This window comes from Pyricularia oryzae, chromosome 4 (assembly GCF_000002495.2).
Source record: "Pyricularia oryzae 70-15 chromosome 4, whole genome shotgun sequence".
Lineage (NCBI taxonomy): Eukaryota > Fungi > Ascomycota > Sordariomycetes > Magnaporthales > Pyriculariaceae > Pyricularia > Pyricularia oryzae.
This window is the reverse complement of record NC_017851.1, coordinates 3,597,098-3,621,279: the sequence shown is the minus strand read 5'-3', so window position 1 is coordinate 3,621,279 and position 24,182 is coordinate 3,597,098. Positions and strand designations below refer to the sequence as shown.

Genomic DNA, 24,182 nt, shown 5'->3' with positions numbered 1-24,182 from the left:
AGGTAGCTCATTCGCAAGGCGTTTGGCAATCATGACACAACGCTAGAACAGTGACCAAATTCGAGCTTAAAATTATGCTCCGAAGGACCACAATGTGTGACCGATTACGAGCTGGTAAGATCGCGGGAAAAATGCATAGACTAGTCTGCATGGACTGTTGACATTGATCAGCCCTGCAATCATCTCGTGTGCCAACCAGGCAGATTCGCTTCTGGCGTGCCACCAATCAAGCGCCACAAAATAATAATTATCCTACACAGGAGGAGCTCAGCAGCTCTTATCTAGATACAAACAGGACAATCTGGATGGTATGGCCCAAAAAGAAATCAGCCCACCTGTCTTCGCTTCTCGTTCTCTCTGGCAATCTTTTTGAAAAATGAGCTGCTCTCTGCCTTTTTGGTCTTCTTGAGCTGCGTATTCCTGGTCGGTCCACGTTCCATCATCGTCATACCCTGCCCACCGCTGTACTCGTCCATTCGGCCGGCCATACGTCTGACGTTGCTCTTTCTGCCCTTGCCTGCTATTTTGCCGCTGTGAAACAAGTCGTCTATCTCCTCGTCCCCTTCCGTCTGTTTCTCGTTCTCGATTTGGATTTCCCGAAGCAACTCAAGTCGCGACTCCGCCGTGTTGTACTTGAGGTCGGGAATGTTCTCCATATTGGCTAGCTGGGTGATGACCTTGAAAGCGTAGCCTTGATCGACAAGGAATGCTTGCCTTTTAGCTGAATAGTACATTTCTGTTGTGTCTTTGGAAACCAGTGAGTAGAAAAATGCGTTGAAACCCTCGTCGTTTCTCCTTTTAGCTCGCAAAATCCGACCAAGTCGCTGTGCCTCCTGACGACGGGATCCATAGTGGGATGAGATCTGGATGAGGCAGGTGGCCTCGGGAAGATCCAACGACGTGTCACCAATCTTGGAAAGGAACAATGTGTTGATCTCCGGATTATGTTGAAAATTCTTCAAAATCAACTGTCGTTCCGAGTTGCTGGTACCGCCGTAAATCATGCACTTGCTCAACACTGAGGCGTATTTCTTGAGTGCGTACACATTGTCAGAGAACACAATGATCTTGTCGCCACGTGCTTCGTGATAGTTGATCAAGTATTGGCAGGCTTGGAACTTCATGGGGTTCATAATGTACAGCAGAGCCTTGTGGTGGCTGGTGCTCCTCAAGTACTCGCGGTAGAACTCAGTGGGCATCGGGCACCACACCTCGGCACATTGAACCCTTGCAATATGCCCTCCGAGTGAAAGCTCCATCCAGTTGGCCTCGTATAGCTTGGGTCCAATGAGGAAGTTCAGATCCGATATCTTGTCGTCCTCTCGAAGAAGGGTCGCTGTCAAGCCGAGTTTCGAGTGTGACTTGAGCGCCGATGTCACCCTTCTGAACATCTTTGCAGGCGCAACGTGCACCTCGTCCAAGATCATGAGACCCCACTCCCGTGACTGGAGCCATTCTAGGATCTTAAGCGTCTCGTGCGACCGCTTCTTCTTGTCGTGAGTAATCATGTTGTAAGTGGCAACAACAATTCCAGTCTCGCTGTTGAACTTTTGCTTGTCATCGGATGTGAAGGCAACGATGTCGGCCGGGGCGATGTTTGACCACTTGAGGAATTCGTCACGCCACTGAACGACAGACATGGTACTTGTGCATAGCACGATGACTCCCCGCTTGATAGTGCAAGCAGCCGTGATGCCGACCAGGGTTTTTCCTGCTCCGCAAGGCAAGACGATGATTCCACTCTTTGCGCGGCCGTTACCGAACATCTTACTGAGACTCTTTTCCTGGTATGGACGTACTTGGGTGTTTGGCCTGAGGTCAATGTCGAGAACCGGATTGAACGTATCGTTTCGGAAATCGTACTCTTCCAAGATGGGATAGTTGAGTTCTAGACATCGTTTTTGTACAATTTCCACACCCTCGTCCTCGATTTGGAACGCATGGACGGCCTGAGCATCGTCATCATCTTCAGCCTCCAGTGCCTTGGTAAGCATATCCTCCTCGACGGGCTTGTCACCCTCCGCATTCGTGGCGTCGGTCGAGTTGGGATCCTGGACTTGCTTCACCCCCGAAGCCTCTTTAGTTCCGGGAATGACAAGACCACCTCGTTTCGGGGCGGCCGTGGTGATGGCTTCTGAACCTTGTACACGCAAGGGGCCGATAACCTCGTCCTTCAGCAAGATCTGCAGCACGTTTGGGTCGGAACTCTCAACAAAATATTGTGTGTTTTTCAATACAAGCTTCACTTTGCCGTAGCTTTTAGTAGAGACCTCGATGAAGTCGCGCATGGAATCAGGAAGGGGAGTCTTCAGGAACCTGTCTAGGGTGCTGATGATATCCTGTGGGTGCAAGCCGACAGAGACAGCAGCGTACAAACTATGTGCCGTCAAAGCGTACTCATGCAAGAATGTCGGCCTTGACTGGGGCTCAGCTATGGTGATGAGGAAGTCTTGGGCCTGTTCGGCCAGCGGGTTGAAGCTCTCCAAAATGATGATGCCCTTGTCAGGGTTAATCCACAATGGTCGATTTGCGTGATCAGGCTTGAGCTTCAAGTACGAATAGTCGCGTTTCCCGTTCTTGAACAAGTTTGACACTGAGTCCATTTTGGAGCCTGCAGTTGGCGCCTTGGACGCTTGGGGAGCAAATGTTGCAATGACTTTGCTGTAGTCGAGGCCTTCGACATCGCCGTCATCATCATCGGAGTTCTCCGATTCCGAACTCGCCATGCTACGGGGAGTTCCGGGCCCAGGTGTCGACGCAGCGGATGCCTTGCCGCTCTTTGCTGGGCCTGCGGCGCCGGAGGCCTTCCTCTTTATGGTCACCTTGGGTGGCATTGCGTCTGCAATCCGATGCGATGCGATTTTGTTTTGATCGCCCGCTCAGTTTCACAAAGCAGCAAGGCTCGCGGTAATTGAGAAGGACTCGAATTATGACCTTGGGATCGGTGCCAGTGTGGCCTAGATTGGCAGTGTGGGATTTGAAAGATGAATGTTGGGTTCACAAAGCAAAGCAGTACGAAGGATGGTCGGAATCTTAGTAAGGTACGTCAATGTTGAGGTAAGGCGAACGAGCGGCCCCATATTATTCAGCTGCTTGATGCACCCCGATCCCTGCAGGCGGGGCTCCATCGAACGGAAGTCAAATTGACCGACGCGGGGTGGCGGGCTACAACTTTTATGGGCGCGTTTTTATTGTCAATGAGTTATCACCGAAGCAACCTGTCTATCATACTTCTCTGGTATATCAGCCACCAACTTTATCTTCCTCAGCGAACCGAAGGGAAGGACTCAAGCCTACATTATTCTACAACTGAATAGGTGGCACTTCAACAGCCACATCAGAACCAGGATGTGGTGAGTCATCCAGTGTGCTTTGTAGACTGAACCAACCTGTCACAACGCTGACGGTCCTCGTGATTTCCCAGCAAACACATATTGAATGCACAAGTCTCAATCCGGTCGCCATGCTGTAATGCGCCCCATATTCATACTATGAGTCAACACATAACTCCATCTGCATGGGTGGTGTCGGGCAGGTACTAATCCGGCGGGCGAGAGGGTACAACAGGCCGTAAATGGTTCGACTGCGCCGATTGCCATCATGAACAGGAGACCCATGAGCTTCGGAAGACGCTCGAAATGACGTTTGCCTGCAAAAAGTGCAAGAAGTGCTTCCGCAAGGATGTACAGGAGTTCGAGGAGGCTGACGAGTACTGCCCGCACTGCGATAACCATTTTGTACTCGATGCCTTGACGCCAAAGGCTGCCCTTACAGTCGAGGCCGAGGATGCCAGGCTAGACAACAGAATGCTGAAGTCGGGCGATGACAGGATCAAGGGTGAGAAGCAGCGGACAATATTCGACCCAGAAACCGACGCAGACAAGCTGGGTTAGCTAGTTGATATCGCTACAGAGGCTGTTGCCCGCATTATTGAAGCATTTACTGGGCGTCTTGGGAAGCATAATACCATAAAACACCGCAATCAAAGCAAATCAACATCGTAGCACCCGACTGGTTGATCGCGCAAGATATCTTACATTAGCTGTTGCCGTGATCTATAGCCCTGCTCTTCGTCATGTCTCGTGCCATATGCATATACCTGCTCGCTTTACTGGTCATCGGAACTGCCCGCCTCCCTCGTCAAGATAGCTGCGCTTCCTGTGCCTGGCGTACGTCCTGTCTTCTTCTTGGCTGCCTCCTCCTGCTTCTCCTGCTCAATGTTCTTGACATAGTTCTCGATGTCCTCCACCGGAAGCATTTCGATGGATTTTCCAGGTGCCATGATAGCAATCTCGATGTTCTTGGCACCTGTCTGAACAACCTCCAGGAGTGACTTGATGGCGAGCCGAATGGTCTGCTCCCGGTCCATGTCCTCCTTGTAATTCCGCTCAAGGAACTCGCGCACTGTCTTGCTTGATCTTCCGATAGCGTTTGCCTTCCTATAAAGAAAAGAAAAGAAAAATCATGAGCGCCCATGTTCCATTTCGCCATGACCAAGTAAACACATGCTATAGCGACTTACCATGCCGAGTAGATGCCTGAAGGCTCAGTCTGATAGAGTCTGGGGACCTTGCTGCCGTTGTCGAACCCAACAACAAGGGTGCTGATGCCGAACGGTCGTACACCTCCACTCTGGGTGTAGCGTTGTTGCACGCCGGCGACGTACTTGGTGATGTACTCTATCGTGACGGGGTCCTCGACGGTGAGGCGGTGCGATTGGGCTTCTAACCGAGCCTTGTCGACGAGAATGCGGGCGTCGGCGTTTAGGCCGGCGAACGCAAGGCAGACGTGAGTGTCGATGAGGCCGATCTTGGAGGGGGTGATGCGGGTGTCTTGCAGCTTCATGGCCGACCTCTTTTCGCATCCCAGCACCACGATGTCCGCACCCTTAACACCGACAGCGCATGTGCCTCGCTTCACGGCTTCACCCGCGTACTCAACCTGGAAGACGTGGCCATCGGGACTGAACACTGACGGGGAGGGGGTAGCTTCGTTAGCCAACTGCAAGTTTAGGGTGGGTGCGGTTGCTCCGCAGGTAACGTCCAAGCTCACCCGAAAGAGCTCTATCGTAGCCTGATGCCATTTTGCAGGAACTTTGTTGTTATGCGATCTTTTTCTTGCTCCTTCGTGTTGGCAATTGTACAAAAGCTGCTCTGTTTGAAGTTGTCGGTGGTTGGCAAAGAGCTGGGGTCGTTTCAACGTGTGGTGCGGCGGTCTGTTTGTTGGAGTTGCAGGCGGCAGCTCTGACGAAGCTCAACTCGCGGCACGCTGTACTGAACTGACCCCCCAGGCAACTTGGGAGCTTTAGCAGGACCCGCAGCTACCCAAAAATGCATGGTGGAATGGATCTCCTCCCTGATTGGCGCAGAGCGATGGAGCGGGTCTAAATAACAATGGCCTCAAACGGTACAAGTCACGTGGAAAAGCGTGATCGTTCGACAAAACGAGAAACCACGATCAGTGAAGGCATTCGATTCCTGCTACACCCCTTTTGGTTTTGGATTTTGCTTTCTTTCTGTCTATTCTTCACTTCTTGTGCTGGTTTGCTCGCTGTCTGGACTTCAAAAATGGCGATGAGATACACTGTCGCGAGAGCTCTGAGAAGGCCGCAGAGTGCTCTTTGGAAGAGGTGCTTACCAGCCCCCGCGACATCGGCGTTACAAAGTCGTCGCTGCATTTCAACTGCAGAAACAAATAAGGATGTGCCAAAGCCTGCCGTCAAATTCACTTCCGAAACATATCCAACCATCCAAAGAGATTCGCGCTTTTCCCAGGTCACTCCGGAACATGTAGGCTACTTTAAAAAGCTTTTAGGCGGCGGCTCTGCTGTGATTGATGCCGTCACCAACGAAGGAGCCAGCGAGGACGTCGAGGCCTACAACAGTGATTGGATGCGCAAGTACCGGGGCCACTGCAAGTTGGTATTGAAGCCGGCATCTGCCGAGGAAGTCAGCAAGATCCTCAGGTACTGTAACGAAAACAAGCTTGCCGTGGTGCCCCAGGGAGGAAACACTGGGCTCGTTGGCGGTTCCGTGCCGGTTTTTGACGAGATAGTGATCAACCTAAGCCGCATGAACAAGGTGCGGGACTTCGATGAGGTCAGCGGCACACTAGTAGCCGATGCGGGATGTATCCTCGAAGTTGTGGACCAATACTTGGCTGAGAGAGGATGTATTTTCCCTCTTGACCTGGGAGCAAAGGGATCCTGTCAAATCGGAGGCAATGTTTCCACCAACGCTGGCGGGCTACGGCTGCTGCGCTACGGCAGTCTACACGGATCCGTTCTTGGCCTTGAGGTGGTACTTCCTGACGGCACAATTCTGAACGACCTCTGCAAACTCCGGAAGAACAACACTGGTTATGATCTCAAGCAATTGTTTATCGGAGCTGAGGGTACCATCGGCATCGTTACTGGCATTTCGATACAATGTCCTCAGAGGCCTCAAGCAGTCAATGTTGCCTTCTTGGGGCTTGAGTCATATGAGAAGGCACAGCAGGCTTTCCGCGCAGCCAAGGGTCAGCTCTCGGAAATTCTTTCCGCTTTCGAGCTCATGGATGGCACAAGTCAAAACCTGGTGCGGGATGTGACCAAGAACAAGAAGCCGCTCGATGGCGAGTACCCATTCTACTGCCTGATTGAGACCAGTGGCTCCAACACCGAGCACGACAGCGCCAAGCTTGAGGCTTTCCTCGAGAGCGTTATGGAGAAGGAAATTGTATCTGACGGTGTGGTTGCGCAAGATGAAACCCAAATTAAGTCGCTATGGGCGTGGCGTGAAGGAATCGCCGAGGTCTCTGGCCACTTTGGCGGTGTCTACAAGTACGATGTATCCATCCCTCTTAAGGAAATGTATCAGCTCGTCGAGGACACAAAGGTGCGTATCGAGAAAGCAGGCCTGCTCGGTGACACTGACGAGCATCCGGTTGTGGCTGTCACGGGATATGGACACATGGGTGATTCGAACCTTCACCTCAATGTATGCGTGCGGCGCTACGACAAGAAGGTGGAGAGCATATTGGAACCGTTTGTCTACGAATGGATTGCCAAACGAGAAGGTAGCATCAGCGCAGAGCATGGTTTGGGGCTGGCCAAGAAGAACTACATAGGATACAGCCGGAGCGAAGGCATGGTTGGGCTCATGAAGCACATCAAGACTCTTTACGACCCGGTAAGTCCTCAGTTACCCCTCAATATTACAAGTATTGGGACGTGCTAACCTTTACTGCAGAACGGTATCATGAACCCTTACAAATACATATAGGGTGGAAGAGTAATCGACAACGATTCATGCAAGTTGAATACAATAATCATGTATTTATGGCAATTATCCAGCACACCATACAGTGTTTCCGTCTCACACCGCGTGTTTCCCAGAGCGCATGTTCATTACACCTAGGCGCAGGAACCACGCAAGTTGGAACTCGAGGCACCCACTAAAAAGTCGGACCGGATCGCTGTCTGGCGTCTGCAATCCGCGTAAACCATGAGGTCACCAGGACATCGATGGATGTTCCCATGTCACCAAGCATTTGCTCACAACGAGTAGCCCTTAATGGGTCCGTCTTCAATATGACGAGCTGGAAGTGAATCCAATCCGGGTTCAAAAACAAAACAAATTTAGCAAGAGGATGGGCGTTTAAGCCCATGCGCGTCTGGTACATACCCTTAATACTTTGACTAAAATACTACCACAGGTCATCACTCTGCTCATGTTTTCTGCAGTCAGCTCTCTCATTACCAACGGCTGCAGAGCGCAACGGGTGCCCGACGTGGATGTGCATCATGAATAAGTGTGTGTACGCGTGTCGGCAAGAAAGCCGTTCTAAGAAAATGCTGCTATACCCTCCATTATACCACTATCCGAGGAGTGGATTAGAGAAGACATGTGTTCGAAATCACTTGAATCATCCCGAAAATCTGCAAAGATATTGCTTGTCTGTTATGGGTTTTTCTTGGGCATTTCAAATTGCGGCCGTGGAAAAGTTACAAGCTCACTAATATAAGCCGACTCTTCTCGTACGTGTAAACGGAACTCTGACTTCATTTTGAAATAGCCACACAGTCTGGGCAATCAAGGTAGGTTTGCAGAATGGCGGAGAGCACCCGCCTGGTAGGGCTGACATGCATGCAGCTTAGTTCGAAGTGTCACTCGATGTAAGCTGGAAGCCTCTCAGAAACCCGCAAGTTGTAAGGCCCCCCACATACCCATACTGCTGACGGGCCCAGCTAATTGCGTAGATGAGCCAATAGGGATTTAGTATCTTACATCCGAAATTTCTGCCAATGTTTGCTCGCATTACACGACGCCGACTTGTTTCCTGGAAATTATTTGGGCAAAATACCCAATCTTGGGGCAAACCGAAGGGTGGTGCAAAAGAAAGGTCTTGGCGTGTTCCTTTCTTCAAGAGAAGAAAAAAGGAATCTCGGTACGTGCAGTCCTGCTCCTTGTTCTTCCTCTCCCAGCCTGAGACTAGAACTAGCATGTATATCACCCCTGATCAACCGCTCACTAGCTTGATGACAGTGTTTGGTAATACTGAGGCCGGTTTGCTTTTCTGCGACTTTTGGTTGCATTTCTAGCCAAAATCTTTACATCAGGGTATCCATCAGCCCTCCTTGAGCCAACCTAGAACTCTTGTCATACCCACAACATTCGGTCATGCACACCACTCAGCCCTGGGGCAAAACATGGCACAGGCCGGATCTGACAATTGGACGAATGAGAGTTCCAAGAGCGTACATGGCCCCTGCATCAACGTGATATACCAGCTGTCTGGTAGCCTTCCGCACTTCCTCCCCATGGATTGCGTGTGGTTCTTGCCCTAGTGGCTTAGCCTGGAAAACAGCTATGTGGGATTTGCTTAAACATCTCACGCTCTGTTCCGAGGTTACTTTAACCAAGTTCAGCTCTCATCTCCGACTCGTCTACGTCTTGGGATCATCTGGATGGTATATCGGTAACAGACCGGTCTGAGGGCCATGGCGTAATGAATGGAAGGGCCTTGCATGCATCTCACGGGTCAGGCACCCATCACTTCCGTCACCGCTCACGGAGGTCCCCGTCGTCTGCCGGCAGCCTTGGCTATCAATCCTACTGGGAGCGGCTGTGCCTTGCGATGGGCTCTGAAGAGGAGGGTCAAAAGAGCAAAGTCTCCGCTGAAGCTATTTAGTGCTACCTCCCTTTGGTTCTCGCCCCCAGACATTTCATACAGTAGTGGCCTCTGCCGTAGTTGTGCCGACTTACTTATCTACAAAAAGAAGTATAAACCATGGTTGGGGTTGCTGGCAAGTATAAAGGCTGCAACACTTGTCGAGGCAGGAGGGTAAAGGTATGTACCTACGGCGCTGCTGCACTTTCCCACATCTCCTTGTCAACACCCAGAAAAGCTCGCCCCGCAAGCACTTTGCTTCCCACAGATCTTGGCCACTAACAGATTCGGCAAAGTGTGACAACACACGCCCATATTGCAGGTAAAGCCAAAACTTGTACCATAGCTCTGATTCGGGTTTGCAAATCTAGATTTTTGACAGAAGCTTTGAGCGCAGGAAATGCACAGACAGCGGGCGAGATTGCGGAGGGTACGAGCGCGAGAGGGTTTTCATCATAGGCACACCCCGAGAACATGGACGATGCTCGTCGCACCCCCGTCGAGCCGTCAGCGGCAGATCATCGCGCAAGACCCCCGCATTCTCGGGACCCGACCGACCAGAGTATGAGGAGCCGGCAGTGTTGAAGCATGAAGGTGCCCCCGAGACGCCGGTGGCGAGTAAGACAGATGGGTTTGACATGGTGCCTATCGAGCCGCTTCGCCATGCATGGGACGATCTTGTCTCGGTGTCCTGCTCCGGTGTAGCATTGAGCCTACAGATCGCATCTCTTAACACGGATTTGTCCACGGTTGACCAGAGCGGACAATCTTCGAACGATGCCAGACTCAAGACCATCTCGATACCCCCATATAAGCGCCCAAATGCACGTCGGTCCATGTATAATATTGAATTTGAGCTGCGGTCACGTTGCTTGACGCACATCTCAGACGTGGAGGAAGTTCGCGACGAGATTCTAGGAAAAGTAACAGGCACGGACAGCATATGTCTATTTCTCTTTGAGGTTAGCGCACCAACTGGAACAAGGCGACGTGTCTGGTAGTTTATGGGTGAGGGTCCGTCTTGACTGATTCGGTTCTTTGTCGTGCTCAGCGCAACTGGTCCGCTCTATCTTCATCTCTGCCGTCATGGATTCAGAATCCTGCACCTTCGAGCTCTGTCAAACAGCTTGGCCCCGAACACTTCAAGATCTTTCCATCACACCACTTCTTCGCTCGGGTGTATCGACCAAATGCTGTGAGTTCAGTAGCCACTCACTGTCTCTCAACAAACCCAGGAGCTTCTCGAGATGTACCGCTCAAACCGTAGTTGAGTCTACTGACGTACTTCCTGGATCATGTCAGTTATTCGCGGCTGTCATCAACCGCAAGAACACATTTCTTGCAAGGCCCGAATGGACGAGTGTGCCGTGGGAACTCCACCCAAAAGCAGCAATCGATCGACTGCTCGATGTAATCGCCTTTGTTCCCGCCTTGTTGTCCCGCGCCGAACATATACTTCCCCACGCCCCAACCCTGGAAAGGAGAATGTTGGCCAACGACCTGGTGGGGAACTGTCTAAACGTGCAAGGCCTACTGGATGGATGGCTTCTGTCGCTTGATCACGACTTGGCCGGCGATGGCACGCAGGTGCCACATCAGTTATACTGGGTCAATCCCATCGACGATTCGACGAGTATACCCTTTGCGGACAGCACGTACGGATTCAGAGATCTGCAGACGGCAACATCCCTTATCTACTACTGGACGGCCTTGTTGATTCTGCTGCCATACATTGAGCGCCTGAACCAAGCCATCTGCGAGCCAATCCCCGGGTCCTTTCCGCAGCTCTTCTCGACCGAGTTCTACAACATGACGCAGCCAGAGGGCATGTCGATGGGTCTCATGGCGACGCCGCTTCCAGGCGGGTCAGGCTCCATGGCGGACAGCGGCAGCAGTGGTGGCGTCGGCAGTGGCGGCAAGAGCACGCAAGAGCTCGCGGTCAGCATCTGCAGAAGTTTAGATTTTGCGCTGGAACGCAGTGTCCAGCCCGACCTGCTTGCCGTGCCCCTGACCGTGGTCGAAGAGCACTATCGAGAGATCAACATGGCGACTGGAGAAGCCGCCATGGAGTTGATGTGGTGTCAGTCGTTTAGCGAGCAGTTGACAGCCAAAGGTCAGGGCATTGCTGATGTGGTGCAGCGGCGCAGCTGGAGAGAGCTGCGTCGTTTTGGGCCTTGAATTGTAGCTTCCCTTTTCTTGAAAGCTTTTGTCCTGGGGGCTGTCTTTTTGTGATCTGTCCATTTGTATTAGAATCAAACACAAAGGCGATGACGGTCAGTTTGGACTTGTTGTTGGATGAGTTTCCATAGAGATTAAACACACGCTGTGGGCTTAAAGGATACATTGACGGATATAGATTTTTTTAGTTATCATTGCAATGCAGATGCCGGACATTCTGGTCTTTTCTTTCGCCCCCTTTTTTCCCCCTAAATGTACCTGATCAGACTTGACGGATGCAGCGATATGTAATCCCAGCAAGTCCTTTTCCCCAGCCAGTAGTTTGACCAAAGGCTTCGTAATTCAGAAAAGTAAGACAAAAAAAAGCGAATGGTCTTAAGAGAAGACAGGAAACATGTTCGTCCATTCAATCTCTCTCCTCTAGACACCCTGTAATCCGATCTGCCACGCCCCGCAGGAGTGTTTTACAGTAATACAGGACTATAATAGGAACCACTTAGACAAGGGTAACTAGTATTAAAAGAGGTGACGGTAAAAAAGATGCAGATGGGAAAGCAACGCCATGTAGGGTATCATAAAGCGATCTGGGTGTTAACGCTATTCTTGTGGGATTTCGAAAAGGCTTCTTTTCTTCCAAGAACAAATCCCGAAGTGCCGCTTACATCCGTGGCAATTTGCCTTGTCCCGTGATGCATTTCTCTAGGTTATTTTTTCATTGATGATCCAGCATTGAAACCTGCCGAGGGCTGACCATGGAAGAATCCGAGTCTGAATCTGGATACAGGGTCTAGTCTGGTTCACGGCTTGCAACTGTGAATAACCCCACGTACATCCTTACGAAGGGATGTCGTTATAGTTCACGGGCTGTCGAAACTTCCTGCCTTGTTGGGTCTCGTTCAGCCGCCCTTGGCCGGTCACTTGGGCCTAGACCTGGGCGAATCAAGATGAGCCCTCAAGTGTTGAGCTGACGTGATGTGAAATTGAAGGGTAGGGAGAAAGAGGGGTTTGCTCCAGAGGTTGCGGCGGGAAGAGGTGGACATCCCGCCGAATTGAAACAGATAAAGGACATGACCGACAATAATATCCCTAGACAGAGACCTAAAATAAGAGAGAGCAAAAGCAAAAGGGGGTAGGTACAAAAGACTTGAGTCGATTGGTGAATGAGTGAGTCGTCACAGCTGGCGGGTCCGACGCTTCCCAAATTCATGCGTTAGTTCCGTCGAGAGGCGAACAGTCCACATACCATACAAACGATGGTCCGAAGAAAATCAAGGCCAGAAAGATCAGCATTCGAGGGCGGCAGCAAGTCGGGAGCATCCTTGCCAGGCCTGCACTAGCAAAGTTCCGGCCCAGACTCTGCATGTCGGCAGTGTACCACGTAGCATGGTTCTGACATTGGATCAAAGCAGATGCCGAAGCGCGCCGAGCGACTTTATGGCTGTGGCCACTGGGCTAGTTGGGACTAGCATGAACGGATACGGTAGAAACATGAGGTGATAGTCGTGTACCTTAGGTATGGCGGATACAGGACATGGTTACGCCACGAAAGCCGTCAAAATCCCCGAGGAAAAGGACAGCCGCACATTACTGGTATGTGGATGAGCAAGGCGGAATTCGTAGCAACGCGTCAGTGTAGCTAAATCCATCGTTGGTGCTGCGATCAATCAAAACGAGTGTCGAATGGAAAGAGCGAAGGAAAATCGCCCGAGAAAAAAATGCCGGGATAAAGCACAACCATGGGCCTCCTCTGCTTGGATTTTAGGTTAATTAGCAAGGAGATTTCTCCAAAGGGAAACGTCATGCGAAGGAGGCCAAGTAACCCCGCTGCATTTGCATTGTTGAAGATGTGGCTTTGCGACCAATGAATATTAAAACCGGGGTCCGATGAACAGGCACAGTTGGGTTGCTGCTCAATCTGATTAGCCAAAAATGCTTTATGGCAGATCCTGGAGGGCCTGGTCGAATGTTTCAGATGCCGAATCTGGAGATACTGGGATGATTTGTATCATTGGAAGCGGCAAAAAGTGTCGTCTTCATTCATGCCCGTCCCTCCCAGGTCCCTGAGGGAGGGAGTGCACTGCCAACAATAACCAGCAGTGCGGTGGTGTGTATAAGGCTGTTGTTATCCGCTCCCGTTGTCTCAGGACGAAGGTGCTTCATCTAGACTTTTTTGACTCTTCTTCCGACTGTATATGTTCTTTTGCGTTCCTGTCGTCCAAAAAAGACTGTTTTGTGCCAAGGTCACATATTAGGAGACACTTAACAAAATACGCTGTTGATCTGCGATCGATCTTCACTTAAACTTCCTTCGTCGATTTTTAAAACCCTCCCCGCAAAAAGCCGGCAGGAGAATTACATAGAAGGCCAGCCACCCGCCGGAGCGCCGCCTTCGGTGCAACGCAAGAAATAAATTCAACTATCGATAAACCCCAATTAGCCCAGGTCAGGCCTGTGCCGGGTGCACACACAGTGCAGTGCACACTCAATTTGGGGTACCACCATCCGATACCCCGCCAAAATGGACCACCAATACCCCCATGACGCAGGGAGCGTGCCCAGCAACCGAGAAGATTGGCCGTTGTTTACCAACGAGAATTCGTACCACCCCGGCGGCCACACCGACAACAGCCTCAATCGGCCGCCTTCGCTGTCTCTTTCTTCAACAACATCATCGTACGACTTCTCCGATAAAGATTCCGTGTTTGATTCCCAGCGCGCTTCCTTCATCAGCACCAGCAGCAGCATTGATTCGTGCTCAATTGCCTGCGGATCACCATTGCCCAGGTCGAGAAGCAACGCCAAGCAACTCGCCCTCGCGAGACTCCAACGCTCTGGGAGCAACCCCGTGGGCTTGAGCTCCAAGAAAGCCGATTCCCCTTCCCGCAAAAGATTTTACTCTTCCGGCTCCGCCCAGGAAGCTCTTGCAGCGACCGAGCCCGCCGGCGGCGGCCTGACAAAGATGGAGGAAGATTGGGTATCAACACAGCAAAAGACTTTTCAGAAATGGGCCAACAGCAAACTTGCTGAACGATCACTAGAGACGAAAAACTTGGTCGAAGATTTGAAGGATGGCGTAAGTTCACTTGACTTGATGTCAACACGCGGACAAAACCAAGCTAATACAATTGATATTTTCTTGGTTTCTAGGTCCTTTTAATTCATCTTTTGGAGTGCTTGGTACGTTTTCTTGAACCTCTAGGATTTGATATCTAATCCCTACCCATTATGCTGGCATATTCATTGGGGAAACTTCACCTAACCAACTCGCCAAATTCACAGGCTTCGGAGTCACTGGGGAGGTTCGCTTCCAAGCCAAAACTGCCTGTTCAGCAATATGAAAACGCCAATACTGCCCTGGGCTTCATTCAGTCTAGGGGCATCCGCCTGACCAACTGTGGTGCTGAGGATATCGTCAAGGGTAACCGGAAGATTGTCCTGGTAGGCCTGTCTCATCCCATGTTTGAAAAGCTGTCATCTGAAGCTGACATTTGTTTCGCGCGCAGGGTCTTATCTGGACGCTCATTTTAAGGTTTACCATTTCCGACATCAACGAGGAAGGTCTTACAGCAAAAGAGGGATTGCTGCTATGGTGCCAAAGGAAGACGGCCTGCTATGAAGAATGCGACGTGCGGGACTTCAGTGCGAGTTGGAATGATGGCCTCGCTTTTTGCGCCCTGCTTGACATCCACCGCCCGGATCTGATCGACTATGATGCCCTGGACAAAACAGACCACAAAGGCAACATGCAGATGGCTTTCGACATTGCTCACAAAGAAATCGGCATTCCCAAGCTCTTGGATGTCGAAGATGTTTGTGATGTCGCCAAGCCTGACGAGCGCAGTTTGATGACGTACATTGCATATTGGTTCCACGCGTTTTCGCAGATGGAGAAGGTCGAGAATGCCGGCCGCCGAGTCGAAAAGTTTGTCAACAACATGCAGGGCGCATGGGAGATGCAGAGTGCATACGAAAGGCGCATGGCAGCTTTGCTTCAGGCCATCCGTGCCCAAGTCGAGAGCTGGCAGCAGGCAAAGTTTGAGGGTTCCTACACGGATGCCAAGGCGCAAGCTACCGATTTCGCCTCGTATAAGCGAGGCAAGAAGCGTGAATGGGTCGCAGAGAAGAGCGAGCTGGCGACCTTGCTCGGGAACATTAAGACAAAGCTAGGCACTTATAGGTTAAGGCCGTACGAGCCCCCAGCGGAACTACGACTTGATGTTCTGGACGGCGAGTGGGCAAACTTGGCAGCGGCCGAGATGAAGCGCGGCCAATTGATCAATGAGACCATCAGAGATATCAAGAACGCGCTGCGCAAGTCCTTTGCAGACAAGGCAAATGATTTTGCATTGGCACTCAACACCATCCAGCTGGCCATTTCTGGGCTGGAGGGTGATGTTGAAGACCAACTGCATCACGTTCGCAAGTTGAGCGAAAACCTACCCCCTCTCGATGAGTATCTCAAGACTATAGGAGCTGTGGATGCCAAGTGTCAGGAGGCAAACATTGAGGAAAACGACTTTACAACTTATACCTATGACGAGCTCTGCTATGAGCTAGGACTGGTAAAATCCTCTGTCGCAAAGAAGCTTGCATTCCTCGACAACCAGATGGTGGCACGGAACATGACGAACCTGACGCCTATTCAGCTCGAGGAGTTCGAGTCCGTGTTCCGCCACTTTGACCGTGACGATTCCAACAGCCTGGCGGAGCTCGAGTTCGGTGCCGCACTGGCCTCACTTGGTGTCGTCTTCTCGGAGGGAGAGATGCACGAATACTTTGTCGAAACAGCTAAGGGCCGCGACCGCATTACCTTCGAGCAATTCATTCGCTTCATGGTCGAGGTGACGGAAGACCAGAACACTGCCGAGCAGGTCTACCAGTCGTTCCGCGAAGTGGCAGATGGCAAGCCATATGTCACGGAAATGGACCTCCGCCACAGTTTGGTGCCTGATGAGGTCATTGATAAGCTCATCGAAATCATCCCAGCGCACAACGGCCCTGATACTGCCCAGGATCGCGGAATGCCGCAGTACGACTACATTGCATTTATGGACAAGTTCATCGGCAGTGACGCTGCTGCCAACGGTTGCAAAAGTCCCACAAAGGTCACGGTAAATGGACATTAAAATATTTCATTTCTTTTGGGATATCTGTGATCTTCCACTCTTATTTCTTTTTGTTCAAAATTCTCTCCGTTTCCAGCAGTTCAGTGTAACGCACCATAGGATACCAGGACATTCATGATTCGATACCACCCAGTATATCTCACTAGCTCTATAGATCCTTTAACTTCTTCTTTACTCTCTTCAAGTTTTCTTTGTTGCATGTTGCATGGTGGATGGGCATGGGCTGGCTGGCTGCAAATTGCTTATATATATTTGACCGTGCGCCCCTTGACGGCGTACAAAAATAGACGACAATCAAACATACTGCATCATGTATCTCTGAGCATGTTGTCAGACATGCGAATACAATAACTAGTACCCTATAGTGATGTCCGCGGGTCGCCTGGAATGATCCTAGCCTTGAAAACGTAAGTCCCCAGGTCCATACATTCGAAATCCATGGTTCGACTTGGCAGGCATGCCGGCATGAGAATTAAGGAAGGTCCCGACCGAGGCTCTATATGCCCGCGAGGGGAAGACCGAGTTTACGTCGCCAAACCAAAGGCCGAGTTTGAGGAGTGAATACACAAACACTCAGACCACCTTTCTACTCACGACCAGACCTGAATAGTTCATATAAATGTGATGCTCTAGCTGATAAAACCCCAATTTCCCCGGTCTTTTTTTAATCTTTTCTTTTCTATGATACAAACATGGCGGAATGAAAAAGAAAAAAAATCACAGCGTCGCATTCGGAGCCTTGTAATTCCCCGGTGCGAGACGATACTATCTATACCCAAGAGATCGCAAAATAGCTATTCTCCCCAGAATAGAATAAGATCTGCGTTCTATTTTGCAAAGACCACCTGCTTAGCTCAAAGTGTGTTCGAGGATGGGTTAAAAAAAAAAAAAACTGACATCCCCGCATAGGTTTGAGTTTCCGTAATGTTTGATCACTATATACGCAACCGCGCGTCACGTCTCTTTGAAGGCATCCCTGTCCTTGAGAGCAGCAGCCAGCCTGCGGTAGTCACGGAGCAGGTCCCCTACGTCACCAAGCCTGAGCTCAGCGGCTGTTGACGTCTCCATAAACTTCTTGACTGGTGGAGCAATCTGCGGTACTTGCTTAGGAGGCAAGGCAGTAGCAATGTCGGGGAAGGCCTGGAAGGTGGAATCTCAGCAGTGATCTTTATAAAGGGCGTTGTTTGTGAGGTATGGGGAGCAAAAATAGAGTTAAATATACTTACCGAAGCAAGGTCGCCACCTTCTGGTTTTGCGAGAGGCGCGATAGGCGTGGAGGTCGTCCTACCGAAACCACGCATCATGCCAATACCAGACAGTCTCGACATTGGATTTAGAGAGTTACCAAAGTTTCGTACCGAGTCGATAAGGGCTGGATTGGAGCCAGTTGACGGCGCAGGCGTTGGAGTGGCAGACCTGTCCTCTCCGGCCGCAAATAGAACCTTTTTCGAGCTGCTGCTTGCACTCCTCGCACTCCTCGTGCTGTCCACACTGCGATCACGTGAAACAGCCTTCTTGCCCCCGATTAGGCTGAGAACCTTGTCATCCCTGCTGACAACACGCGAGCCCTGGCGGCCCTCGCCGTCGTCATTGACAGAGCCACTGACAGACATGTCATCGTCGGGAGGTGGTGTGCTGATTAGCTTCCTGGCATCGTCTAGCGTTTTTGGGACGACGTCCCCGGTCAACTTGCCGAGGAAGAAGTTGTAACTGTCGCCAAGGCTGTTGGTGATGTTTTTGATGCCTTGATCGGCAGTGCTAAATACGGCATCGCTGGCCGCCCCGAATGCCTGAGCTGGAGTGTTGACCAGATCACTGAGACGCCGGTTCCTAAGCTGCGCCGCTGCAGTAGCCCGAAGGTTTGTCTGCGAGAGTGTTGGTTTCATGGACTCAGGCGCCGCATTTGCGGTCATCGTATCCACAGCTTGAGTGGATGTCGAGGAGCCAGGAGATGCGTATGCCGGAGGAAAGGTTTCTGCCCTAGGTGTGGTTGGCCTGCTGTTCTTTGACGGTCCGGATGGAGCCTCATCAGGCCTCAATGTTGACAGATCGACCGTTTCCAGAAAGCTGATGGCAGCTTCAAGATTTGTAAGGCAGTAAGCGGCCTCTCCTGTAAGCTTTGGTTCCCAACGAAATCGTTGAATAAAGCTGAGGTCACTGATGACGTTGAGCTTTTCTGGAGAGAGTGTGATTAGGGTATATATGAGCATGGGCATGATCTCGTCGGCAGACGAAGATGGGTGGAAGTGCGCCAGCGTATCCACGATGCTTTTGTGTGCTGCCTTGAGCCGGTTCAACTTTCCCAGAGGATACCTCGACTCGTTCATCAGCTCAAGGTCACGCCTTGCTTGGTCCAACCACTTCCGAACCTCCTCCTGCCTTTCCACCCCAGCCTCGGGCGTTGGCACCTCGCCCAAGTCAACCCCCAAATCTGCTAGACCTATACCGACAACGGCCAGGGCTGCAGTTTTCGACCTAAGCTTGTCGTCGGCGGCCTCGTCCTGCGTGGTTCGGTGCCGGTATATTCGAGGGTAGATGCCCTCACAGAGTCGCCTTTCCACAGCTTCCTCCAGAAGCCCTCGTTTCTGTTCCAATGCTTTCCTGGCTCTTTTCCTCTCGGCTAGCTCCTCAGCAGTGATCATTTGCTGTTCTCCCTCAGACTTGGATGCGCCGGAAGCTTTGGCCTTGTCCTTGCCGCTTATGGAGGCCGCCTTGGCACGGAGAAGGCTTGCGGGGGAGGCACGTGCGGATGCGGAGCTTGAGGGGACTGGGGAATGTTCCCGGGATTGCCGGGATAGCAAACTCGATATGTGGGTATTGATATGTGTGGCAGCCGTGTGGTAAAACTCTTGAAAGAGCCTGGCTAGATTGTCGATGTTTGGTGGAGTCGGATGAACTTTTGCCGACAGGGACTCGATAAAACTATCCGTCAGGCTCACTAGCTCGATGGGCAGGTCGTCCATATCAACGGACGCTCGTGGAGGTTCTGGCTGATCCTCATCATCGTCACCGGCGTGGGTCTCAAAGGCGTCGGCGGTATTTGTCCTCGGGGATGCCCCATTCTGGAAAGTGCTCGCTCGCTGCGGACGTTGTCTCGTGATTGGGTCGGTATCTGCTTTGCTTAATGTCTCGTGTCGTGTAAATGATTTGACTGAACGAAGTGGATTCGTGTTCTTTGGCGGGGATTCTTTTGAAGTGGGTGCCATGATGATATCAAATAAGCTGGATGTCATTTTGGTCAGTGGCAGTCATGCGCGATAGGAGTGCGCAAGTTTGGGTGGGTGGCTTGATAGGTGCGCAATGTATTTGATAGGCAGGTAGGTAGGTAGTTAGGTTGTTAATATATGTATATAGGTAGGTAGGTAGCCAAGGTGTGATTGTGATAATCGCGATGGATGATTGAGTGAACGGCATTAACGAACTTGACTTTGATGACGGAAGCCAGCAACGTCAAAACCAAATGGCCCGCAACATATATAATAAGCAAGCTTACCTGACCAAAAATGGCTATGTCGAAACAGTTTCCGCGATTTGTATGAAAATAGGAGAGTGGAGCTGAAGCCGTGCAGCAAGTTGTCTTGGTGTGACGCTTCGTAGTAAACATGTGAGCTCAGCGCACCACTTTCACGCGACAATAGACACCTCGAAGGTTGAGCCTGCAGGCCGCAGTTTGGAGCCGCAGCAGGCGGTGCAGCAGGCTGACGCATGAGCGACAAGGATGACAGGCAGTGAAACCACCCCAACAGGTGTTACAGGGCTCTTTTCGAGCCCCCCAAAAAAAGAACACAACAGACTGACTGTCTCGAGTTGAAGGTACAGTCCCTTTTTCTCGTACAATTTGTTTGATAACCCCTCTTTAAGCTCGGAGCTACCCTCGTCAGTAGCCCATTCAAGTCCACTGCAAAGTCAGGCCTTGGTTGATCACACGTTAAAATGCTATCACCAATGTTTCCAGTGATTTTACCACGTACGTATGTATTGCCAATCTTCACAGTGTGAGTGTGACTCTAACTAACTTTGATTCCACCGAGGTACCTGAGACTGCATGTCATTGTCATCCCCAGGCTGCCAGCCGTTGACCGGGTCCACATGCAGCCCACCCGCCATCAACCAGGCAGAGAGGACCACGCTAGGCCAGAGATGGCAGTACCGACACTACGCACAGGCTCTTATTGACTTAGCCCTGGTCAAGATCAATGGTAAGGGATCTGACCCCCAAGAAATCGAGACCGTTTGAGACTCTGCCCTTAGTGGGCAGAAATGTTATCAAAGTTCAGTTATCTTGGAGACCATCGACCAGGAGACAACTCTCCAGTCGAATTTCTGATTATAAGAGGAGCGGACAACCCGCAGTGCTCGGCACACATGGAAACGTGCGCAACTATTCGATGTACCGGTACCGCAAACGACCACAGACAAGCTTAGTTGAGCCCAAGCTAAATCCTAGCTTGCGATATCATAGAGCCTAGAACTAGAACGAGTTATAGGATAATTATCGGCTCGATTCGATTCGACTCGACTCGATCCGACTCCAACGGAGACGGATGTTGACAGCATGATTGATGGATTAAGCGTCCAATAGGACAAATATCATTAAACGTAGGAAGGATAAACCAATATAATACCAAGACTAGGCACATACATAAATCTCTTACCTATGTCAAACACACAACAGTGCCTGCGTAGATTACTTAGTAAGTAACTATATCGTGTATTAATTAGATCGGCACGGCGTATGATTCCCAAGAGATTAGATGTTGGCTGTGAAAGCGATAAGACTGGGCGGAGCATGGTCAAGTGTTGGTGGTCAAGTGCCCCGCCGCTCAGGTCACGTGGGTGGTGTGTTGCCGGCCGGGGCAAGCCCACGTATCGGCTAGGTTCCATGGGTCCATCCATGGGCATGCGGTCATACTGGGACATCATTGGCACGCGCCGTTGTCGTCGTAACTTCCGTGGGGGAGGAGTCAATACTCCGGACCGAGCTCTCGTCATTACCTTCAACCTTTCTTTTACATTGCCTAGGTAATACCTATGTCTAGCTGATCGTTGTTGACGATTTATTTTTCGTCGGCCGACATATCTCTGCGGCTTAGCTTCGACCCAAAGTTTTACATTCATTTATTTTACTTTGGTTCCTACCTCATTTCCTTTCTGCTTCTTGTTGGCTCGTTCAACCTGTTCGTCCCAACGCGCTCCAAACGCCGGTGATCTGCCACGGTCCGGCGTGCTTTCAACCACACCACACCAAATCATAACCCAACATGATTACCAGACGAAACTCCACGCATAGGTGTACTTCTGCTGGCAGAATCACCGCGCAACTGCTTTTATCATTTCTGGCATTCTCCGTCGCGCCCACGGCTGCCATCGCCCCGCATGATAACAACGCCCATGAGCAGTTCGTCCTTCCGCTACCGCAGGCTCCTCTGGGGCCGCTGAAACCTGAACCTCCCGCTCCGGCCGAGCATAAATTTACACTCCGCCACATCTACCACCACGGCACACATAAGCATCCTCGGCTACACAGAAAACAGGATGTGCATCAGCAAGAGGCAGGCATTTGGCTGTCCGCCGAGGATGGATTCGATAAACATCGCTTGCCTGTGCTGAACGCCAGGAGTCGACCCGGAAGTATAGAGAGACTAGTGGACAGACGCCCATCAGTCGTTGAGCCGATGGTGGCCCAGGCGAGGGAGAGGGGCTTTGTTTCAGTACTCTCTGCTGACGCGTGGACGGTCGATGCCGTGTCGACACCGGATGTGACAGACAAAAACACCATTGTCAACCTTGCATACATGGCGGCGAATGCCTATGTTGAAACTCCCGACCTGCCGGACTGGGAGGACGTTGGAGAGGGATTCAACAGAAGCGCCGATTTTGGATGGGAGTCCGATGGATTGCGGGGGCATATATTTGCCGATGAGAACAACTCGACCATTGTTATCGGGCTCAAGGGCACATCGCTGGCTGTCTTTGATGGCGAGGGCACGACGACCAACGATAAAGAGAACGACAACCTCTTTTTCAGCTGCTGTTGTGCTCAACAGGGTCAGTGGACGTGGCGTCAGGTTTGCGACTGCGCGACCTCGTCATATGCATGCAATGTTACTTGTGTGTCGCAGTCATTGCGCGAGGAAAACCGTTATTATATGGCAGCCCGCGAGCTCTACTCCAACGTCACGGAGCTGTATCCAACCTCCAATGTCTGGTTGACAGGACACAGTTTAGGCGGGGCCGTCAGCTCGTTCCTCGGTCTGACCTATGGTCTCCCAGCCGTCACGTTCCAAGCCGTTCCGGAGGCGCTTGCAGCGGGTAGGCTTGGTCTTCCCGTTCCCCCATCCGGGAACCCTGAGCTTCCTCAGACAAGAGAGAACACTGGCGCCTATCATTTTGGGCACACTGCGGATCCTATCTATATGGGTAGCTGCAACGGAGCAACCGCGTCCTGCTCATACGCCGGCTATGCATTAGAAACCAAGTGCCACGCTGGGTACGAGTGTGTATACGACGTTGTAGCAGATAAGGGGTGGCGAGTTGGTGTTGGCACACACAAAATCCGCACAGTCATCAAAGATGTCCTCCTCAAGTACGACGAAGTCCCCGAGTGCAAGCTCACACCAAAGTGTCGCGACTGTGAGCTCTGGAAGATGTATGAAAGCAATGGAACGGAGAGCACAACTACTTCAAGCTCATCAACAACTTCAAAGGCGATGACTCGGACTGAGACGTGCAAGACTCCAGGTAAGCTTGCATTCAGCTATTTATTCATGTAAAGAATGTCACCACTAATAATCGACACTATGACAGGCTGGTGGGGATGCTTGGATGAAACGACGACGGCTACATCGACAACAACGACAACGACAACGCCATGCACTACCACAACTTCAACAACGACCACTTCAACGTGCAAGACCCCTGGATGGTTTGGATGCAAGGACAAGACAACATCCACCACCACTACTACAAGCACTAGTAGCATACCCACAGCCACTACCACGTGCGAGACTCCGGGCAAGTTCTGGGGATGCAATGACAAGACAACGACCACGGAGGACAGCCATACTCTGACCCCTACTCCCACGCAACATCCTATCACTGCGCCACCGCAAGGACCACCAGCGGCAACTTCCACGCCAACCTCGGAGCAGATCTCGCCCACTAAGCGCAAGTGTGTGCGTCGGAATTTCTTGGGCTTCTGCAAGGAATGGGAGAAGGTGTGTGAGAAGGGTATGGGTGAGTTATAACGAGCAAGTATGACAAGGTTTTGAAGCTCATAGATTATTGTTGTACTTTAAATAATTTTGCATTTGGAACCGGGTTTGGAGGGCGTTTATTGGTGCTTGATTGAGATATATCTTCTTGACCGGACTGAGGCTATTTTGTAGTAAAGCGTTACTTTTTAGCTTTTTTGGCTGTGTGCCCGCATAGGTAGGCTAGCAATGTATGCAGAACATATTGAAACTATTCGAATATCGGTTGCAGGGAGTACATTCAACAGCAGCAGAAGAGCTTTGCATATCAAAACGAAGTATCTAGGTATCCGGATACCTAGATTTAGCCACAAGAGGACGATTTGGCTCCCAGGTAAGGTGGCTTAATCTTGGGACACGGCATCACCTCTGAACATCCCTCCCTCAATATCAGGAAAATTTCTTTCTATATTAAAGGGCCATTATGAAGCTCAGAGGAGGTGGGGTTGGAAGCCTGGTCTCTCCCGTAGTAGTG

The 24,182-nt window shown here is 51.1% G+C and overlaps 9 protein-coding genes across 9 annotated transcripts; 5 read left to right on the top strand and 4 right to left on the bottom strand.

Moving 5' to 3' along the window:
- Window positions 1-63: 63 nt before the first annotated feature.
- MGG_06470 (DNA repair helicase RAD25) lies at window positions 64-3,204 on the bottom strand. The gene has a single exon (XM_003717046.1). The coding sequence runs from the start codon at window positions 2,832-2,834 to the stop codon at window positions 327-329; it is 2,508 nt and encodes an 835-aa protein (XP_003717094.1). The 5' UTR covers window positions 2,835-3,204; the 3' UTR covers window positions 64-326.
- On the top strand, window positions 3,193-4,061 carry MGG_06471 (zinc finger protein). The gene is made up of 3 exons (XM_003717045.1): window positions 3,193-3,353; window positions 3,425-3,468; window positions 3,568-4,061. Exons 1-3 carry the CDS (start codon window positions 3,349-3,351, stop codon window positions 3,891-3,893), a joined length of 375 nt encoding a protein of 124 aa, XP_003717093.1. The 5' UTR covers window positions 3,193-3,348; the 3' UTR covers window positions 3,894-4,061.
- Window positions 3,893-5,321, bottom strand: MGG_06472 (proteasome component PRE6). The gene is made up of 3 exons (XM_003717044.1): window positions 5,053-5,321; window positions 4,523-4,970; window positions 3,893-4,439 (listed from the first exon to the last, which is right to left on the bottom strand). Exons 1-3 carry the CDS (start codon window positions 5,081-5,083, stop codon window positions 4,109-4,111), a joined length of 810 nt encoding a protein of 269 aa, XP_003717092.1. The 5' UTR covers window positions 5,084-5,321; the 3' UTR covers window positions 3,893-4,108.
- A 104-nt stretch (window positions 5,322-5,425) lies between these two features.
- On the top strand, window positions 5,426-8,021 carry MGG_12830 (D-lactate dehydrogenase 2). Its single transcript, XM_003717043.1, has 2 exons — window positions 5,426-7,169; window positions 7,230-8,021. The coding sequence occupies exons 1-2, from the start codon at window positions 5,568-5,570 to the stop codon at window positions 7,260-7,262; spliced, it is 1,635 nt and encodes a 544-aa protein (XP_003717091.1). The 5' UTR covers window positions 5,426-5,567; the 3' UTR covers window positions 7,263-8,021.
- Window positions 8,022-8,269: 248 nt separating this feature from the next.
- MGG_06473 (uncharacterized protein) lies at window positions 8,270-11,563 on the top strand. Its single transcript, XM_003717042.1, has 5 exons — window positions 8,270-9,330; window positions 9,447-9,472; window positions 9,548-10,112; window positions 10,202-10,345; window positions 10,453-11,563. The coding sequence occupies exons 1-5, from the start codon at window positions 9,271-9,273 to the stop codon at window positions 11,326-11,328; spliced, it is 1,671 nt and encodes a 556-aa protein (XP_003717090.1). The 5' UTR covers window positions 8,270-9,270; the 3' UTR covers window positions 11,329-11,563.
- Window positions 11,564-11,989: 426 nt separating this feature from the next.
- Window positions 11,990-12,690, bottom strand: MGG_14849 (uncharacterized protein; the record flags this gene model as incomplete). The annotated part of the gene is made up of 2 exons (XM_003717041.1): window positions 11,990-12,426; window positions 12,572-12,690. The coding sequence occupies 2 exons, from the start codon at window positions 12,688-12,690 to the stop codon at window positions 12,243-12,245; spliced, it is 303 nt and encodes a 100-aa protein (XP_003717089.1). The 3' UTR covers window positions 11,990-12,242.
- A 729-nt stretch (window positions 12,691-13,419) lies between these two features.
- On the top strand, window positions 13,420-16,777 carry MGG_06475 (alpha-actinin). The gene is made up of 4 exons (XM_003717040.1): window positions 13,420-14,401; window positions 14,476-14,505; window positions 14,608-14,766; window positions 14,832-16,777. The coding sequence occupies exons 1-4, from the start codon at window positions 13,847-13,849 to the stop codon at window positions 16,452-16,454; spliced, it is 2,367 nt and encodes a 788-aa protein (XP_003717088.1). The 5' UTR covers window positions 13,420-13,846; the 3' UTR covers window positions 16,455-16,777.
- Window positions 16,778-17,044: 267 nt separating this feature from the next.
- Window positions 17,045-20,157, bottom strand: MGG_06476 (uncharacterized protein). Its single transcript, XM_003717039.1, has 3 exons — window positions 19,948-20,157; window positions 17,681-19,676; window positions 17,045-17,594 (listed from the first exon to the last, which is right to left on the bottom strand). Exons 2-3 carry the CDS (start codon window positions 19,658-19,660, stop codon window positions 17,409-17,411), a joined length of 2,166 nt encoding a protein of 721 aa, XP_003717087.1. The 5' UTR covers window positions 19,661-19,676; window positions 19,948-20,157; the 3' UTR covers window positions 17,045-17,408.
- Window positions 20,158-21,383: 1,226 nt separating this feature from the next.
- On the top strand, window positions 21,384-23,940 carry MGG_12828 (uncharacterized protein). The gene is made up of 2 exons (XM_003717038.1): window positions 21,384-23,195; window positions 23,262-23,940. Exons 1-2 carry the CDS (start codon window positions 21,716-21,718, stop codon window positions 23,699-23,701), a joined length of 1,920 nt encoding a protein of 639 aa, XP_003717086.1. The 5' UTR covers window positions 21,384-21,715; the 3' UTR covers window positions 23,702-23,940.
- Window positions 23,941-24,182: the final 242 nt, after the last annotated feature.

Coding starts and splice junctions, on each gene's coding strand:
- MGG_06470 (XM_003717046.1), bottom strand. CDS start 2,834: ATGCCACCCAAGGTGACCATAAAGAGGAAGGCCTCCGGCGCCGCAGGC.
- MGG_06471 (XM_003717045.1), top strand. Junction 3,469..3,567: donor CTCAATCCGGTCGCCATGCT/GTAATGCGCCCC, acceptor AGGGTACAACAG/GCCGTAAATGGTTCGACTGC.
- MGG_06472 (XM_003717044.1), bottom strand. CDS start 5,083: ATGGCATCAGGCTACGATAGAGCTCTTTCGG. Junction 4,971..5,052: donor CTACGATAGAGCTCTTTCGG/GTGAGCTTGGAC, acceptor CCTCCCCGTCAG/TGTTCAGTCCCGATGGCCAC. Junction 4,440..4,522: donor TCAGGCATCTACTCGGCATG/GTAAGTCGCTAT, acceptor TTTTCTTTATAG/GAAGGCAAACGCTATCGGAA.
- MGG_12830 (XM_003717043.1), top strand. CDS start 5,568: ATGGCGATGAGATACACTGTCGCGAGAGCTCTGAGAAGGCCGCAGAGT. Junction 7,170..7,229: donor TCAAGACTCTTTACGACCCG/GTAAGTCCTCAG, acceptor CCTTTACTGCAG/AACGGTATCATGAACCCTTA.
- MGG_06473 (XM_003717042.1), top strand. CDS start 9,271: ATGGTTGGGGTTGCTGGCAAGTATAAAGGCTGCAACACTTGTCGAGGC. Junction 9,331..9,446: donor GTCGAGGCAGGAGGGTAAAG/GTATGTACCTAC, acceptor GATTCGGCAAAG/TGTGACAACACACGCCCATA. Junction 9,473..9,547: donor AACACACGCCCATATTGCAG/GTAAAGCCAAAA, acceptor CTTTGAGCGCAG/GAAATGCACAGACAGCGGGC.
- MGG_06475 (XM_003717040.1), top strand. CDS start 13,847: ATGGACCACCAATACCCCCATGACGCAGGGAGCGTGCCCAGCAACCGA. Junction 14,402..14,475: donor TCGAAGATTTGAAGGATGGC/GTAAGTTCACTT, acceptor CTTGGTTTCTAG/GTCCTTTTAATTCATCTTTT. Junction 14,506..14,607: donor TTCATCTTTTGGAGTGCTTG/GTACGTTTTCTT, acceptor CCAAATTCACAG/GCTTCGGAGTCACTGGGGAG.
- MGG_06476 (XM_003717039.1), bottom strand. CDS start 19,660: ATGGCACCCACTTCAAAAGAATCCCCGCCAAAGAACACGAATCCACTT. Junction 17,595..17,680: donor AAGGTGGCGACCTTGCTTCG/GTAAGTATATTT, acceptor TCCACCTTCCAG/GCCTTCCCCGACATTGCTAC.
- MGG_12828 (XM_003717038.1), top strand. CDS start 21,716: ATGATTACCAGACGAAACTCCACGCATAGGTGTACTTCTGCTGGCAGA. Junction 23,196..23,261: donor TGAGACGTGCAAGACTCCAG/GTAAGCTTGCAT, acceptor ACACTATGACAG/GCTGGTGGGGATGCTTGGAT.